The sequence below is a fragment of the Sesamum indicum genome, linkage group LG1, assembly GCF_000512975.1.
Source record: "Sesamum indicum cultivar Zhongzhi No. 13 linkage group LG1, S_indicum_v1.0, whole genome shotgun sequence".
Lineage (NCBI taxonomy): Eukaryota > Viridiplantae > Streptophyta > Magnoliopsida > Lamiales > Pedaliaceae > Sesamum > Sesamum indicum.
This window is the reverse complement of record NC_026145.1, coordinates 1,122,348-1,140,644: the sequence shown is the minus strand read 5'-3', so window position 1 is coordinate 1,140,644 and position 18,297 is coordinate 1,122,348. Positions and strand designations below refer to the sequence as shown.

Sequence of the window (18,297 nt, the reverse complement as noted above, 5' to 3'; positions counted from 1 at the left end):
GGAGGGGCAATGGCGAGTTCGGGAACGAGGATTTGGTTGATGTTTTCCTGAGAATTCAGGAAAGTGGGGAGCTGGAATTTCCTATCGGCAATGACAACATCAAAGCTGTTATTTATGTAAGTTCTTGAACTGAACATCTCTAATCTAGTCCATTTGGTTGAATTCAAGTAAAAAAACAGAGTCTTTGTACTTAGAAATGGGTGTTGCTTGGCTGACTTTCTGTGTGTGCTATAGGACATGTTCTCTGCGGGAACTGAAACATCATCGACAGCAATTGACTGGACAATGGCAGAACTGGTGAGGAACCCACGCGTCATGGCCAAGGCACAAGCTGAAGTAAGAGAATTCTTCAACGGAAGCGAAATCATCCAAGAAAACGATGTTCAGAAACTGAAGTATTTAAAATTGGTCATCAGGGAGTCTCTCAGACTACACCCTCCAGTTCCAATTCTCCCCAGAGCTTCCAGGGAGGAACGAGAAATCAGTGGTTACACCATTCCTGCAAAAGTTAAAGTATTGGTTAACAATTGGGCAATGCAAAGGGATCCTAAGTATTGGACCAATCCTGAAACCTTTGAACCCGAGAGGTTTGAGAATCAGTCCCTGGATTTCTTGGGTGCAGATTTTCAATACCTGCCGTTCGGGACTGGAAGAAGAATGTGCCCTGGAATGACATTTGGTTTGGCTAGCGTTGAGCTCCCTTTGGCTCAGCTTCTCTATAGCTTCAACTGGAAACTCCCAGATGGTGTTAAAGCAGAAGATTTGGACATGATCGAAAATCCTGGAATTACAGCTTCAAGAAAAGACAACCTTTTTGTGGTCGCCACCCCGTATGAATCACTGGCTTAATGGCATAAAACCTCTTAGTCCAATAACTACGACTACTTTCTTGCGTAATTTGAGTTCATCTTGTGTTTGAAATTATGCTTTCTTTTATTCAGTTTGTTTTGAATAAGTTTCCTATATAGGAAACATCCATCAGTACCAATAGTTTTTGTCCTTTTTCAATATTTCAGGTGTAATTATTTGGATTTATTCTTAGTTAATTTTTTCTGTTTTAATTAATTGATCTTTTTGTATTTTTCGTAATCTATAAATGAAAACGTACCACGACTATTCATTGCAAAAAAGTGCATGTATCTTGTTGATTTTGAATTCGAATGAAGGCTTTTCGTGTCATTCTGCTCACTATATATTTATAATAACAAATAATTATTTTATGATTAAAACATACTAGATCAATTATACTTATTAATTAACAAATAATTTATAATTAACATTACATTATAATTTTTTTTATTTTTCATTAATTCGGTAATCAAATTGAAATAAGTTCGATTTTTATCCATTCAAACTAAACATTTCGGATTGATTATCCATCTAATGTGTACCAAAATTGAGATTTTTTAAGTTATAAAAGACTAAAATTGAACCCTAGTAAGTTACGGGACTAAAATGAGAATTGCCTGAAGTTAAGGGACTAAAATTGCCTTTAATCCGTTAGGCCATGTAACTTTTTAAACCAATAAAAAACGAAATCCCTAATTTAAAAAGTCACGTGAAGGCCATGTGACTTTTTTAGTGACTGAGACAAATTTTTGACCAAATGTGTACCAAAATTGAGCTTTTTTAAGTTATAGAGGACTAAAATGGAATCCTAGTAAGTTACGAGACTAAAATGAGAAGTGCCTGAAATTAAGGGTCTAAAATCGCCTTTAACCCTTTATAATTTTTAAATAATAAGGGAGCATTCATAATTATATCAAATTTCTAATTTACCCAAAAAGAAATTCACTTGAAATAATTTCTGCATTATTTATAAATAGTATTACACCCTTTGGGAGACACAATGCATCTATGGTTATTCCATCATCACAACATGATGAAAAACCAACTGGCATTAATTTACATACTTATTGACAAGATATATAATAATTAACATCATGAAAGAATAAATCAAAGTATAAAACAGATCAAAAACCAGTCTTGTTCAAATCTTGAAGAAATCCAGAAGCAATCCGTTGATGTGAGGCTTCAACACTTTCTCCGGGTGAGTGTATCCATCTTGATTGTGCTTGTAAACAACATCTATCAATCGAGCAAGGTTCACAACTCGTTTGATCATCTCCTTCGACACAGCCTTTTCCTTTGCCAATTCCTCGTTAATATCCCTCCAGGCATTCTCCGCGATGTTGCTCAACTCCCTCATCGCCTCTTCCTCACACACTTCGTACTCGTTCATGTAACACTCAATTCCTGTCACCGTTTGCCCTCTTTTCTTCTCGATCTACATACAAAAATAATTCTATATATATTTATTTTATGGTGGTCGTGAGGTCGTTAACATATTAAATGCATACCTCGTAAGTGGCTATGTCATCGACGACACGACATATAGTCACATTGGCTACTTGGATTTTAGGTTTTTTCATCAGCCAATCAAATGCTTCCTTCGGGGCGGACTCCATGCCGATGAACGACGTTGTCGCAAGCAAGTAGTAGGTGCTGGTAATGAAACCATTGGCCATGTAGTCAGCAAAGGGTGGCATGTATCCTTCAATGAACCATTTAGCCTCTATGTTGTAACTCCTTACTATGTCCTTCATCTGCTCATCAAGATATAAGAAAATAAGTTTTATTTTTAAAAAATATCATTTTTGATATTTTAGAAATAATATAACTATTAATTAATGTGATCGTACCGTAGCTTTCGCATAGTGAACAGCAAATGATCGTCCTTGTTGTCTTAATTCCTCATCGTATTGGTCGTAGAGATCCAAAAGAGCTTTATAGCATATCTTCATATAGTCTGGGAGTCTATCGATTTCGTTGATATCCCATCTGGAGAATAGGAAAATATCGACTAATTCTTAATAGAGAGTTATATATATATACTTTGTTCCAAATATGCATAATCCAAGAAATTAAATTAGAGTAGCTAGCTATATATGTCGATAGTACCTTTCTATTGCATCGGTGAAAATGGCAAGCTCGTCAACCGTTCCATATGAGTCATAAGTATCATCGATTACTGATATCATAGCGATAGTTTTAGCCAACATGACTCGGGCTCGAGAATATTGAGGCTCGAAATACACTCCCATAGTCCAGAAATAGCATTCCACCACCCTATCTCTTGCATAAGAGAGTTTTGAGATAAGGTCCAACTCCTTCCACCACCTTAATGTACACAAAACAAGAACTCAACATTAATTACTTAAAACTCTTACCATTATTACAACATATGCAAAAGAGAACTGATAGTGATCATGAGAGTTTAGGGCATCATAATATGTACATGTCGTACGTACCTTGAGACTTCATAGAGTTCTTTCTTGTGCAACATTTGGAGCAAATTGAAGTCCAACTTTGCAAACCTTAATAACGATTCATCCTTTGATTCATCTTCTTCGTAGAATGCAATAAAATGGCGTGCCTCAATTCTTGGAATACCCCTTTGAAGGAATTGCTCCAGTGCATGCCTCACTTTTCTCCCCATCATAGAATTGCTCGAATCTTGTCGTCCATAGGACTCAAGATGGGCAGTCGAGAACGTAAGCGCCTCGTCTAGAACGGTCTCTCCATGATACCGTAAATGTGCTGCTTCATAGAGGCTGAGCAGACCCTTGATGTCAACCCTAAGGCTCTCTTTGAATTTACCGTTGTTTGTGAATTTGTCGAAAACGCCTGATCCAAAATATTAAATATTTAATGGTTTTTTCTCTCTAACAGTTCAAATTTCAGCATAAAACACCCAACAATTTGCCGTAAATGACATTTCATATTATGAATATGATATGTTAGTGAAAAATATGTATACTTACAAGAAGAGACATCAAAACCATGTTGTCTTAGCAGTCTGAATTGCAGTGCAGTGATGAACAAATCATCATTCTCCTCGTTTTCGAGCTTGAATATAAGTTCAAGTTGATCTTGGATTTCTTTCTCAAAATGATACGACAAACCAAGACGTTGGACAGTTTCGATCAAAATCAACTTTTCGTGCAACTTTTTCCCATCGGCAACTATACTACTCCTCGCCTTCTCTTTCAGTTCTTCAACCTCCTTAGCATAAAATTCAGATACCTGTATATATCAAACACACAGAAATCCAGCACAATACATTAAAACTTTAACAAGGAGACAAATCCAAAAGTATTCATTACTATTACATGCATGTCACTAATTAATTAACCTTATATAAATCGACAACTCTATTTTAATCTTATGTTAATTTCTTCATGCATGCAGGCAGAATTTCGCGCAAAAATCTTAATTAATCAAATTAATGCAGAAACAACTATTGATTACATATAAATTTATATACCTGAGTATCAGCACAACAAGAAGTGAAAAGATCACCCCAGAGACTAGGGGAGAAATTGGCGACAGGACGAACGATATTCTCCTGTCGAGAGCTTACAACAGACGTATTCATGTCTAAGGAAGCCATTGACAGTACAAGATCCTGAAAGAGAAAATGTAGTTTGGATTTTTTCTTAATTAATTAGAACTTGAACAGCAGGTATAACTATATATGTTGATGAAATGACAGAGAGGTTCAAAGGGTATTTATAGGGACAAGATCACCTTAATTTTTGCAATTTAATCACATCTATTACATTTGGATGTGGTAATATTTTAGTTTAGGATCTGGGAATTCTTGGTGCTTTCGTTTCTTTTGACTGTTGCATGCATTCCAGTCGTGATACACTACTTTTCTTGGGGCAGTTGGTTTAATTTGATTAGGTCTATTTTCCATGGAAAAATCTTTTTTTAATTTAATTTTGGCTGTCAAAGGTTAAATGCACACGAAAGTAAATATAATTCGCGGATAATGTCTAATTTAATTGGTAAAATTGAAGTTATAATAACCTCTTAATTTTGACTTCGAGTTCCATCAGTGTGAGGCTATAAATCTACTTTAATAATAGATACCGATCACGTGTAATAATAGTTACAGGTTTGCTAATTATACATATTTAATTATAATAATTAATATATATTAATTATTAATTTTTAAAATTTGTGATGTAATTATAAATAATTCATTCAAAAAAGAGTTGGTAATTTCTTACCAATTGACCACTTGATTTTCACGTCGCGAAACGCCCATATTAGACCGTTGATTTTGTATATGTCAAGAAATCCACGGTGAAGAAACGAAGTCAGTAAAGCAACAAAACCAAAAAATTCTTTGGAGACTGCATAAGTCAAATTCTATCAGATACAAGAACAAAATATGGAGTATATATAAATAATTTCTTTAATTTTTTTTTTAAATCGATATTTGTATAAGATGTTAATAATTCAAAATCTATAAGAAAAATAATGAGAAATTTGTATACATTTTCGTGTAAAATAAAAATAAATTTTAACCCGTTAATAAGATTGCTTCTTATATTAAACTTTTAGTGTCAAATCAATATATTTTTTATAAGAATATGTATAAAATAATATATTTTTATTTTAATTACTATTATAAAAATTGAAATTGAAAATGAAAACATAAACAAACAGGCTGATGAAATTAAATTATTATAAGTGAAATATTTATGCTTCATGGGATTAAATTAAACTCATGACGTCATATTTGTTATAAAAAAAAAAAGATTAAACTTAAATCAATCGGAATTTTCAAGTGAGAGTTTATATTTTTCATAACTTTAAAATTTCATCACAATATTTATTACGTATTTTGTATATTTATTATTCATATTATATATATATATATAAGCAACTATAATATAATAAGCACCACATGCACTATTACTTAGTAATTTATTCAAATTTAAACGATAATATTTTAAGATGAATCTGATCATCATGATTACTGATTTCAAATCAATCACGATTTCTCAACTATTTTTATATTAATTATATACAACCCATTTAATTTACATAAGATTAAGTTCAATTTTTTTTTTAAAAAAAGCTAAATTTCAAATAATTTAAAATTTAATATAATAATAAATATTTTTTATTTAAAATATTATAAATACCCTCTAAATTTGAACCTCAAATTCAACCCTAGTTGGAAAATTTTCCCCCACTCAATTCTATTCCAACATAAGACTAAGAAAAACATGATATTTTTCAGTTTATGTTGAACACATATATATGATAAGGATTGACATTTAAATCAGGTATAGTAGAAGTCAATTAATTGCATGTAAAATGTAATACAGTTGTAACGTGATTTGTTACTCTCTTTGAGGTATATATCAATCATATTACAAGTGTATTGTACTTTTTATTTAATTAATTTAGCTTTGGTCGGACCCAATTTGGGTTAGAAATTTTATATTTCTATGAATTTATAAGCTCTTTAAAATATTTCATAAGATATTTAAGAGTTTATAAAATGTTCAAATTCTATAAACCTTTTACAAAAAAAAAAGATTTAATATATTATAAGCTTATAATTTTTTTTTAAAAAAAAATGTGACCCCTCAAAGATTATAATACATAATTGTGAGATTAATTCATAAGTTTTTATAAAATTTAGTTAATTAATAAATAAATTATAAATTAAAAATTAATATACTAAAATTTGAATGGAATAAATTGGAGTTTATTATAATATTTGAGAATTAAATTATATTAATTAAAAAAGTTATGAAGGACTTAATTGGTATTTTAAAAAAAATTAATTAAATAAATAAAATAATATATATATATATATATATATATATACAAGTTATATTTTAATTTATATAATTATATTATTTAATTATTTTATTTATTAAATATTATTTATATTGAACGATGTATTATCTAATCGGAATATTTTATGAATTTTGGTATTTGAATTAATGTCGAATTAAATATCACATTTGATTCAAATTGATATAGTTGGTTAATTAAATTATTAGATTTGTTAGATTTAAATATTACTATAGTTAATTTACACAATTCCATTGGAATGATTTACCAAATATATAATCCTATGTAATGCTGCTTAATTAAATTATATAGTGGCGACGAATTGATAGAAAATTCATAGCAATGTTCCGAAAATTATATTTGAAAAATAGTACGTTATTAAAAAGAGAAAATGAGGTTTTTAGTTATAATTTAATTTAGAAATTTTATTGAAAAAATTTAGGGATGTTATTGAAAACGATAGTTATAAATATATAAAGGGTTTGATTAAATGAATTCTTATGAGTTAGTTGATAAGTTAAATTTATATTTGAGAAGCTTAGAAAGTGTAGTTATTCAAAAGAAATTGGTACAGATGTTTGGACTTCATAAACATGAAATATTAAGAGATTGGTGGAAAATGTACGAACATTATATAATATTTTATTTAGAATTTATGATACTCTATATATATTGATTATACGTATAATACTCTATTATAGGACGTGACGACAAAATGGAGGGTTGAGCAGTTCCTTGTGTTAATCAAAGCACTTTAAGATTTGAAGTAAGTATAGCTAATTGGATTTATATATATATATATATATATATTTATATGTATAGTATTAAATATATTGGTTTCTTATATTTGATCGTGAACTTGGATTTATATTTATGTACATGGTTTTTGTATATTGGTCATTTATATATTTAGTTGTGGACTATTTGTTGGATTACCTTAATATCGGTGAAATTGTTACTATGTGTTATATGCAAATGTATGGACGTGTGAGATATGATTATGTGATTGTATAATTGATTGTTGAATGAAACCGAATTGGAAAGTTATTACTGAGAAAGTAATTATTATAGAGAATAGAATGATAAAGTTTGTGATATTGCTGTTGTAAATTGAAATAAAAGATGGTGCTTACCTATTTGAAAACATAGTCAATGGTTTACGATAATGTAACTGATGATGTGATATGAAAAATAAATAAATTAAGTTAGATACCATGACGCGTAAGTAAATCCTATGCTATTAGCTACATACTGGGGTGGTGTGGGATGCTATATTTGTTATGGTGTCCTGTGCTAATATTGCTACACACTTGGATAAAGAGTGTGGCATATCATACAACAGGCATCTTGTGTTGTATATGATATGACATTGACTGAGATGATAATGGCCGGCAAAGCCATTGACTGATATACATACGGCGAATATTTATTAGTTGATGTGATTGTATTGTACGTGACTTGCTGCCTGTGTGCATATATATAGATGGTTAGCTATACTTATTGAGTAGGAAGTTTATTTCTTGCCACGTACTTTTCAGGAGATAGGTCACACTGATTAGCCACATTGGACTTTGAGCCATGCCGTTATTCTTATTAGGTAGGTTAGCCGTGACATTTAAAGCCGGAATTTTTGATTGTTTGGTTGTTAAATATTTTAGTCTCTTGTTGGGTTTGTGTTTAAAATTTTGTACTGTTGGTTGTTACGCTCTTTCTCATTGAGATTATGTATATGAGGACATTTGGTGAGGTAAATAAAAGTTTTTGACGATATATATTATCTCTTGTAATATTTATATATGGAAAAAAATTACTTATAAAATGAGTTGTAATTAAGAAAAGAATTTGAACTCACGACCATTTAGTTTGTAATCCATATTGTTAGTACTACTTGGGTGCAAGTTAAATTAGAAAAATCTGCATATCTATGCATTATAGCAGAACCATGGTTGATCAAAATTAAATTAATTTTGACCGATTACTAATTTTTGGTAAATATAATTTTTTTAATTATCAAGAAAAAATCTTATTTGTTAAAAAATTATCTAGTTTAAATATATTGATTATTTATTTCGTATTTAACCAAAATCTTATCTCTAAGATTAATATAAATTTTTTAATTGTCAAGAAAAAATCTTATTGATTAGAAAAATCGTATAGTTTAATATATTAAATATTTATTTTGTATTTATCCAAAATCTTATATCCAAGATTATATAATTGAATTTAAATTATTCAAGGAAAATCTAATTGGCCAAAAAAATTCTATTTTAATTATTAAATATTCCTCTTATAGTGATTTCTATGGTCATTGCTTGATTTTATTTTTCTATAAAAAGGAAAAGATTGTTTTAATAATTCTACTTAATTTGTTATTTAGCTTTAATTTATGTTTATAACCCATAATAATTTAATAATGGGTGTAGTAGTCCACTCAATTTCTTTCAAGAAAGGTGTTGGGGGATGGACTGACAGAATTTCCAATTGTTTGAGTCAAATTTTGAACTATGCAATAAAAAAAAAACATGGGAAAATCAGAAATGTGAATAATTTAAAAATGAAAGAACAATTACTTGTGTTCTTTATATTACATATAATTATGTCAACGGGCTGACGTATTTTACTGTTTTGTTTTGTGGGAATTCGTAGGTTTTGGTCTGATCATCAGAGTTTTCTTGTCCAACAAGGAATCATAATATATTTCCTACACTTTCGTACAACACAAGCAGCAGCCTCTTTTTTTTTTCATATGTAAAATAATTGAGTACAGTTAACGTTTGCATTATTGATTTTTTAATAACTAATTACAGTCTAATTAGGAAGTAATATAATAGGAAAAAAGTTATCAAAACGTTGATTTCGTCAAAAAATGGCCAAAAGGTATATATTATAAACAAAAAATTGTATTTTGCACTCGAAACGTTGATTTGCTCGTGAATCATAAGGCCAAAATAACATTTACTTATTTGGGGTCAAATTGCATTTTAGCCCCTTGTATTTTCTCAAACTAGTTAAAAATCCCCCTATATTTTTATATATAAGTTAAGAGGTACATATAATTTTAAAAAGTCTTGCGTAAAACTCCCATTTTATTAGAAACTAATACACACACACACATATATATATATATTATTTTGAAATTATTTTTTTGGTTTCTTTTTGATATTTTATCATTCTAAAAAAATTATTTTTTATCCTTTAATATATTTATTTAAATTAAAATACAAAACATATATAAAAAAATTAATATTTATAAGTTAAATAAAAAAGTTAAATTAAATATCACAACACAAAAACTTATATACAATGTTAGTTATTGATATCAATTATATATTATTAACTAAATAAATTATATTATTTACTATAAATAGTTATAGATTTAAATTACCATTCTAAGTATTTAAATGAAATTTCATACATTCTTTGAATTATTTTCAAGTTTGAAAAATATAAATTAATTTTCTTAATTTTTTCACTTAAAATCACAAATTAAAATTTAAGGAAAAGAGTTGAGCGGCCGCAGAGGAAATCTGGGCAAGCACGGTGGCCAGATTCGAGGGCCACGGCGTCAACCCCCCTCCCCCTTCCGAATTTAACGAAGAGGGACAAGTAAACTACATTTACTAAAACATCATTATTCAAATCTATATATTTGGACAACCTACCGTATACGTACACCGAGGTCTGTAAATAGACCTCTTAAGAATTATTTCGGATGGAAAATACGGACAGGACTGATCTTGTAATAATTTGTATTTTTTTAAATAAAATTATTTATCTCTATATAGTTACTGAATATATATATATATGTAATTTATCTAAATTATAATAATTAATTGACTATCATAAAATTTTCTACACTATTTAATATCTATAATAATAAGAAAAGTCTGATTCAGTTTTCAAGTAGTGATTAAAAATTTAAAATCTATAATCCAAATAAACAAGAGGCTGCGACACGGCTTCTAGATAGATAATAAAACAATATTAAAAAAATTAAAATAAATTTAATTTATATAAAATAAAATAAATACATATGTATCTAGAACACGAACCCGTAATATCAATTTTGTTTATATAAAATCCCAACAATAACCGCTAAACTTAAAAATATCATTTGAATTCTCGTTTTTCAACTTTCTGTCTCTCTCCCCCTTTCAGTCTTTTCTTTATAATTTCTCTTAACATTTTTTAATATATATGACAGATAATTTATAATTTGAATAACTAGGGGTGCATATAGGGGTGGCAGATAAGTCGAGTCGGCTCGCGAGCTTGAGCTCAAGCTCAACTATGAGTGTTCACCAGCTCGCAAGCTGGTGAATATATATATTTTTATTTTTGAATTTTTTATATATTTAATTTTATATTTAATATTTGATCAATTTTATAATAAATTTGATCATATATCATAATTATTAATCAATATCATACATTTTATTTTGGATGATAATAAATTATGGTACTTTTATTTATACAAAATAAATTTAATCAACAACTTAGTAAATTATATTATTTTTTATAATTAAAATTATTATTTAATATGATATATATAAACTTTATGTTTTATTTTAATATATATTTGTATTACGTTATACATTTTTTAAATTGACAAGTAATTCGCTTATAATTTTTTATTATTTATAAATTTATGTCAAAATTTAATAATTCCTATGAATTAATCTAAAAATCATAATAATAATAATAATAATAATAATAATAATTTAACAATAATAATAATAATAATAATTTAACAATAATAATATTAATAATAATAATAGTAATAATGATGATGATGATGATGATGATGGTTGAACAATTCTAATTATTATATATATAATGAGATTAAAAAGTTTAATCAATAATTACGATATCTTAAAATTCGGGCACCCGATTGATACGAAATTTAAATATACAAGACTGTGTCCATTATATCATATCAGACGATATGCTTTAAAATCACATGGTCTGATTCAATGATACACAGTCTTGAATGATTACTCTTATGTTTAGAATACGATATCTCAACATCCGTATACCCAATAAGTATAAAACTTTACCAAATGTATTTTTCCGATTTACCCATATTGTTCAATAATGTAAGATGATAGTTACATCAATATTATACTAACATTTATAAATATATAAATTTTGCAGATTGTGGACATATATTAATTTCAATTATAAAATATTTTTATGTATTTCAATTGCATTATTTCAGATAATTGATACTTTCTCAATAACTTTACACTGTTCAGAATAATTTTTTTTTGTACAATTTACTAATTATATTACTACTAAACTAATCAGTAGTTTATATTTATAACAATAAATTAGAATTTCATACTATATTTTGGTATATTTATAATATAGTATACATTATACAATCTATTTTATTACTTATAAATTTATGTAAAAAATTGGTGATTCCCATTTTAATCTAATAATAATAATAATAACAATAATATAATATGCATTATACAATTTATTTTTATTATTTATAAATTTTAGTGAAAAATTAGTGATTTCCATAATTTATAATAAAAATAAAGATAAAAATAAAATAAAATAATAATAATAAAAATAATAAATAAATATATAAATAAAATAAAAAACCATTTGAGCTCGCGCTCGAGCTCGACAAAAATGATCGAGCTAGACTCATTGCTACCCCAAGATGCATATCCATACACCATGGTCAGACACAATAATTACTGTATAATTATATTTACATCTTTAATTTATAATTTATTTACATAAATTATCTTTATTTTTTTAAAAACTGTACAAACACTTATTAAAAACGTCAACATCATATACATATATATATATATTATGGATAATTATGAATGTACATCCGTACGCCATGGTCAGACACAATAATTATTACAATTACATTCACACCCTCTAATCAATAATTTATTTATAGAAACCATTCTTGCTTAAAAATTACAAAACACCCACAAAAAATATTAATATCATTTACATAAATCGCCTCTATTTTTGAAAAAATTACACATACATCTCCAAAAAATATTAACATTATTAAACAAACTACCTCAACTTTTTATCTGACAGAATAATTTGTATAATTGAGCACAAACATAAGAATAACTTGGGTAAATAAACCATAAATCTCCTAATGTAGATATAATTATCCCTATATAATTTAATGAAAGAAGTAAATGCAAACTGTTGGATGATACCTTCAGAAGTCATATCACTTCCGTTTTGATTTCAAACTCACAAAACAAAATACAAGTCATTGATACGAATACGATAACAAAAATTACTAATTCACGCGTTTAAGCCCAAGATTTCTTCAAATCAAGTTTCCACTTTCGAAATCCTCTTTTTTCTTATAAAAAAAGAAAAAAGAGTTCACACGTGCCGATGGGGCATGTCCAGAACATATGTCCTGAACTATCCACCCCATCTGCCATCTCTACCTGCATTAGTTCCAACATCACAATCCATAACTCGTCGCGTGATCCGTTTATTAATTGAATATTGCGTCTGCAGCTGCAATTCATCAGCAGCGTTTCTGACATAATATTTGAGGCGACGACGGTACTATTATGACTCAGAAAAGCAATTTTTAGCTACAAAAACTTGAACCCCAAGCTACTAATTTTTCAGTTTCTGCTGATCACCACATAGAAGCAATCATGAGTATCCATGACTTGTCCCAATCAGTAGTAAATAGCAAATGGAGACAAATGTAGAGCATCTTGGCTAAGAGCAAAGTCAGCTTCAGAAACTTGGATTCCTTCTGTAAAATCTAAATTTGTGTCACACATCGGGCTCTCGTACTGAGACGGGCAAGTTTAGTTCAGGTTCGACTTCACCGAGAGGAGAGAAAAAGGAGGCAACCATGTCATCAGTTACTTCCTCCAACTTTGTCAGACTCCACTGGAAATTCAGAAATTACCTGGTTAACTAATTGTGTTTTTTGTCGGAAGAAATTTTATAGGGCCTTAAAAACGTACCTTTGGGGCGAAATCCTTGTCGACTAATCTTGCACGTACACCCTACCAAAGGAACAAATGCAGTATATAAGCAAGTTTTCGATGAAAGTTCCTGAGGGAGAATAGCAGTTAAGGCTATACCTCACAGAAATCATCCGAGACCTGTTTAGATATAAATTTCAGGGATGTGCGGTATTCTCTAGCGAGACACTGGTCGAGAGTTTGGAACCTACCTTCCCGTATCTTCGAATTGTGCACGGACAGAAAGGTTAGAATCATGAATGATGAAGGCAAAACAGATGGATTTTGTAGCAGAAGGTATTGTGAGACTTACTGACTGTAAAGTCACTTTCAAGCTCAATGGAGAAGCTTCTCTAATTTTGTTGAGCACCATACTATACCATTTATTATTAGATTCTGCCGCATTAGTTTCCTATAGGAGTAAAAACAGGAAATGAAATGGGCGTACGTGCAAATGAAAAGTCGATGATAGAAGGTGTACAAGATGGTATATACTCTAAAATTGAAAAGTGCCAGCGGATAAGGCGTATATGCTCATTCACAGTGTTCTTAACCAGAAAATAAGAACAAAGGAAATCCATAACACCAACTGGTAAGTAAATATGATAGGAGACTTACCAAAGCTTCAATAATTTCCTCCATGGTATCGTGGCAGAAAATCGAGTCAATTGTCTCAATCCTGATCACCATAAAGAAAAGTAGAGCTAAACAGACAGAAATAGGATAAATAAGCTAGCTGACTATCAAATATCATAAGATGATACGTAGTTAAGATATATCATTTCTTTCAAATACACTTAAGAAATGATATGAATAACGACCATAAAAGGCAGAAAAGGCAAAGACTGAAGTAGAAGGAAGGTAAAACAAAGGCTGCATGGGATGAAAACATTACTCATGAAGCATACTCCTGCTGTCCGGGTAGACTAAGCTGCCATATTGAGCAAGAGAAGTTTCAATGACCGAGCGGTCATCAGTTATCAAATTACCAAGACGTTCTTCAATCCAAGGAAGCTTCTGTTAAGGGAAGTGAATCTATGAAGATGCTTAATAAGTAAAATTAAACACTGAAACAAGATGTGGATTGGGCAAATGGAACACTAACTTCCTTTGGTGAATAGTGTGTGGCGAGACCGCAGGCCATCATTTCAACACCATTTAGCTTTTCCCCTGTAAGAGCTAAATATTCTCCTGCAGAGAGAATTTATCTTGAATCCATTATTTTTCCAACCTCTATGCTACTCAATAACCACAAGAGTTTTCAACATGCGTCAACATCAAGATGTAATGAAAACAATCCAAACCTCAAAACTTTATTTCTTTTGTACCTAAATAGCCAGGAAGACGAGAAAGATAATATGATGCCCCTGCATCAGGATGAAAACCTATTTGAACCTCTGGACTCGAGAAGACCTGCAATTCATCAGAAAGATCACTTTTTTTAAAACATAAAGACCCATAATTCAAAGCAAAAATGCTTGCAGAAGTGCTAATCATCCTAACAGCCTGAACATTATATTGTCCTGATTACTATTTATAGTTTATCATAATGGAAGAGGCAGCTATGTACTCTTATGCTGGGGAGCACTGCCATGTAGGCAATACCATGGTTATTTAACCAATTGTAACCCGTGGAACAGATCTTTCAGAACCATCAAATAAAATCCAATAAGAAGCATTGGCACATGCATGAACCTACAAATGATCAAGTCATCGGGATTGATAGTTATGTCTGCTGACTGTTGCATCATTCTGGACAGAGAAACTTAATAGAGCTTTCAAATGTTTTTCTTGTCTTTTTTTGAGCAAACAAATAAACGCATTAGTATAAAGCCTCAATAAGTTACCTTCTTTAGTTTTGTCAATATGAAGTAAAAAAGACAGAGATTTCAAGCTCCTAAACCAAAACAAAACTACAAGTCAATATGTGTTACCAAAGGCCGAATTGAACTTGATACCAATCATCACAAAATGTCTAGCTCATTCATTGAAGCACAATTAACATAATTATCAGAAACGACCAACTGAAAGGGCCCAAGCAAATGTTTTAAATGCTTTTCTCACTAAATTGTTACTTGAGATCTTCTAATTATCAAGCAGTTATTCATGCCTACGCTGCTGGCTTGCAACTTTCTCATTGAGTTCTCAAAGAGATGGTGTACATAAGCGAAAATTGCATGCATAACCCTACCACTGAGACATATAATCATTATCTGCGATATCAATACAGCATAGGAACAATACTTTCTATTTATCCAATGTGCGTGATTACAAAGACACATCCTTCTCATTCTTTGGACTGAACTAATCCCAGTTGGTAAGCACATCAAGAGGAGAGTAAACTCGAACTAAATCCTTCCAAAATGTTGCACGAAAAAATATGAAGCTAGGCTCAGGAAAACTCGAGTGCCTTTAACTTGTCCTGAACCAAGTTAACATACTTGAAAATCAATGGAAGCAAAAAACAATTTGTTCAGGATATGCATTCAGGGAGAAGTTTCATACAGTTCTATCAGTTACAACGCGAAACATCCCGGGAAGTGAAATACCTGCCCCGCCTCCCATTACAATACCATCCATTATAGCCACCTGTACAAACAACAATAATTCAGCTAAAAATAACAATTTAGCACGGTCTCCAAGTAATAAATTTACTGAAGAATTGAAATAATAAATTAGCAAGAATATATCCGACTAAGAAGACTCACAGAACTTCCTAAGACAATGAGGGAATTCACAAGCTTCAAAATCAACCACTACTACTTCAACTTCAGTAGGATGTCCATGATATCTTAATCCAAGAATCTAGGTGGAATATTACTTTCTAGGAAATATACACTGATATTAACTATTCAATGAGTCGAAACAAAGTGCACTGCAACAGTATGTTACTCCTATCCGAAGCCCCCATATAGTTTTATATTTGCAGCTATAGAATTAAAACTCTATTCAAAATGCTTATAAGTCAGTATTTCAGCAACAAGTACTATTACAGAATGATGATGGATGCAACTAAGTCTAAGATGTACTATAAGGTCAGCAATCATTTTACAGCATAGTAACCCCAGATGGAACTGAATTCTGTATCCTCTATTATTTCAGTTTCGAAAAACAAAATCCATTGTGGTTCAATCCCAATATAGGTTAAGAAGGTACTTCACCACGCGCAGGCTTACACATATGATGCTGGCCTCATAAATACGAAATCCATCTCCATTCATTTCTTAGGAATTTAGGGCAGAAACACAAGCAGCAGATATGAACACTAAATAGTCTATATATTAGGTTAATGCTCAAAGGAAAAAGAACTTTCCTTTTAGTTAAATATTTCAACAGATTTAATAGAGAGAAGTGAACTCACATGTGGCTTGAGATATGTCCCCAGAACATAGACGAACTTGTACAAACTCTGAAAGAATGCTTTGGATTCCTCTGTCTTCCCTGCATATTAGTTTTAAGTCAACAAAACTCCAGCTCAAAAGAAGAATATATCCCACCAGATACAAGGCCATCTGTAGTTCATAAAGTGATATGATATGAACATACGTATTATATTAGAATATAAGAGGTGTTGTTGCACAACACTGAATACATTCTAAGGAATTAAGTAGTGTCCTTCATGTTCATCAGAATCCAAATGCTGAGACCTGCTTTCCTGTCCATTTACAGTGTCTATGGAAAGAAGCCAATGCTGCCTCACATAAATATTTCACATTTAGCAATCTCCAAATGATGTCATTCACTATCAGCATTTATCTGATAATTTTCAAGCATCATATCAGAGAACCTTGAAACTTTTATTCACAATGTAAACATTAACCCAGGAACAAAGAGGTTCACACATGCATCCACGTATATTGATATTGTACCCAGCATTTGTTACTCTTCAGGCTGTTATGATGTAGCTGTATGTCAAGAACCTAAATTTTCACTAGCCTATAACAAGAAATGGAGAATCAGAAGTTAGATAATCGGTTCTAAGAGAAACCAAAAAACCTCGGACACACCGTAATAAATCCTACAACAAGCATCTTATTCATTTCTTGATGAAAACCTGCTTAATGACTTTAACATAATCTAACAGCTTATGTTAAGAAATAATGGCCAGAATTCATTGCGGACGCACATGCAAAATAAAAAAGTATCATTGATCAATGAGTAAAGTGCCTTGGTAAAAAAAGTTCACACCCATTTTGTTAGCAAACTATCTTTATCAGTTGAAACTTGATATAATCATCGCATACTACCAAATGAGTTTACCATTATGGTTCAAGGCTCAGTGCAGAGAGTTCAAATTGCCAGATAGAAACAAGCAAAAGCAGTTTGATGACCAACCTTCATTAAGCAGCTGATACAGTGCAACAACATCTGTGCCAGAGCAAAATGCTCTGTTACTACCCCCCTTCAAGAAAAAAGAGCAACTTTAGACAAGGGAAGAGAAATATAAATTATGGAGGTGGAATAATAAAATAATCAATTACCTTCATCATGACAAATCCTATATCTGAGTTTTCCTCCCAAGACTCATATAACCTGTTTAAACGAGCGGCCTACCATCGAGTGTAAAAAAGGTGCAACTAATATGAGTAAGTTAAGAATTTGAATAAGGAAGCAGAAAGTTGAATAAATAACAATCTTGAAGAAG

General features: G+C 30.4%; 3 protein-coding genes across 3 annotated transcripts in view; 1 reads left to right on the top strand and 2 right to left on the bottom strand.

Annotated features, from left to right (window-relative positions):
- Positions 1–1,065, top strand: part of LOC105165137 (premnaspirodiene oxygenase) — a gene marked incomplete in the record, with an annotated part of 1,962 nt that extends 897 nt beyond the window's left edge. Inside the window, 2 exon segments of the mRNA XM_011084072.2 lie at positions 1–116; positions 235–1,065. Coding sequence (XP_011082374.1) covers positions 1–116; positions 235–849 — 731 coding nt within the window.
- Positions 1,796–4,551, bottom strand: LOC105165050 (vetispiradiene synthase 3). Its single transcript, XM_011083958.2, has 7 exons — positions 4,328–4,551; positions 3,825–4,086; positions 3,312–3,687; positions 2,962–3,180; positions 2,703–2,841; positions 2,361–2,606; positions 1,796–2,287 (listed from the first exon to the last, which is right to left on the bottom strand). The coding sequence occupies exons 1-7, from the start codon at positions 4,451–4,453 to the stop codon at positions 1,991–1,993; spliced, it is 1,665 nt and encodes a 554-aa protein (XP_011082260.1). The 5' UTR covers positions 4,454–4,551; the 3' UTR covers positions 1,796–1,990.
- The window catches only part of LOC105164969 (3-hydroxyisobutyryl-CoA hydrolase-like protein 2, mitochondrial), a 6,021-nt gene continuing 755 nt past the window's right edge, over positions 13,032–18,297 (bottom strand). The window contains exons 3-14 of the mRNA XM_011083864.2: positions 18,134–18,202; positions 17,988–18,054; positions 17,014–17,093; positions 16,158–16,241; positions 14,981–15,065; positions 14,758–14,843; positions 14,548–14,669; positions 14,271–14,331; positions 13,966–14,064; positions 13,773–13,874; positions 13,653–13,694; positions 13,032–13,575 (exon numbers count right to left, since the gene is read on the bottom strand). Of these exons, the coding sequence (XP_011082166.1) occupies positions 13,456–13,575; positions 13,653–13,694; positions 13,773–13,874; positions 13,966–14,064; positions 14,271–14,331; positions 14,548–14,669; positions 14,758–14,843; positions 14,981–15,065; positions 16,158–16,241; positions 17,014–17,093; positions 17,988–18,054; positions 18,134–18,202 (1,017 nt within the window). The 3' untranslated portion in view covers positions 13,032–13,455. The remainder of the gene's footprint in view (positions 13,576–13,652; positions 13,695–13,772; positions 13,875–13,965; positions 14,065–14,270; positions 14,332–14,547; positions 14,670–14,757; positions 14,844–14,980; positions 15,066–16,157; positions 16,242–17,013; positions 17,094–17,987; positions 18,055–18,133; positions 18,203–18,297) is intronic.

Bases quoted from the DNA above. Each gene is read 5' to 3' on its own strand.
- LOC105165050 (XM_011083958.2), bottom strand. From the start codon at position 4,453: ATGGCTTCCTTAGACATGAATACGTCTGTTGTAAGCTCTCGACAGGAG. The intron at 4,087-4,327 runs GTATATAAATTT...TGATATATACAG, and splicing joins CTTGTTGTGCTGATACTCAG to GTATCTGAATTTTATGCTAA. The intron at 2,288-2,360 runs GTATGCATTTAA...TTTTGTATGTAG, and splicing joins ATGACATAGCCACTTACGAG to ATCGAGAAGAAAAGAGGGCA.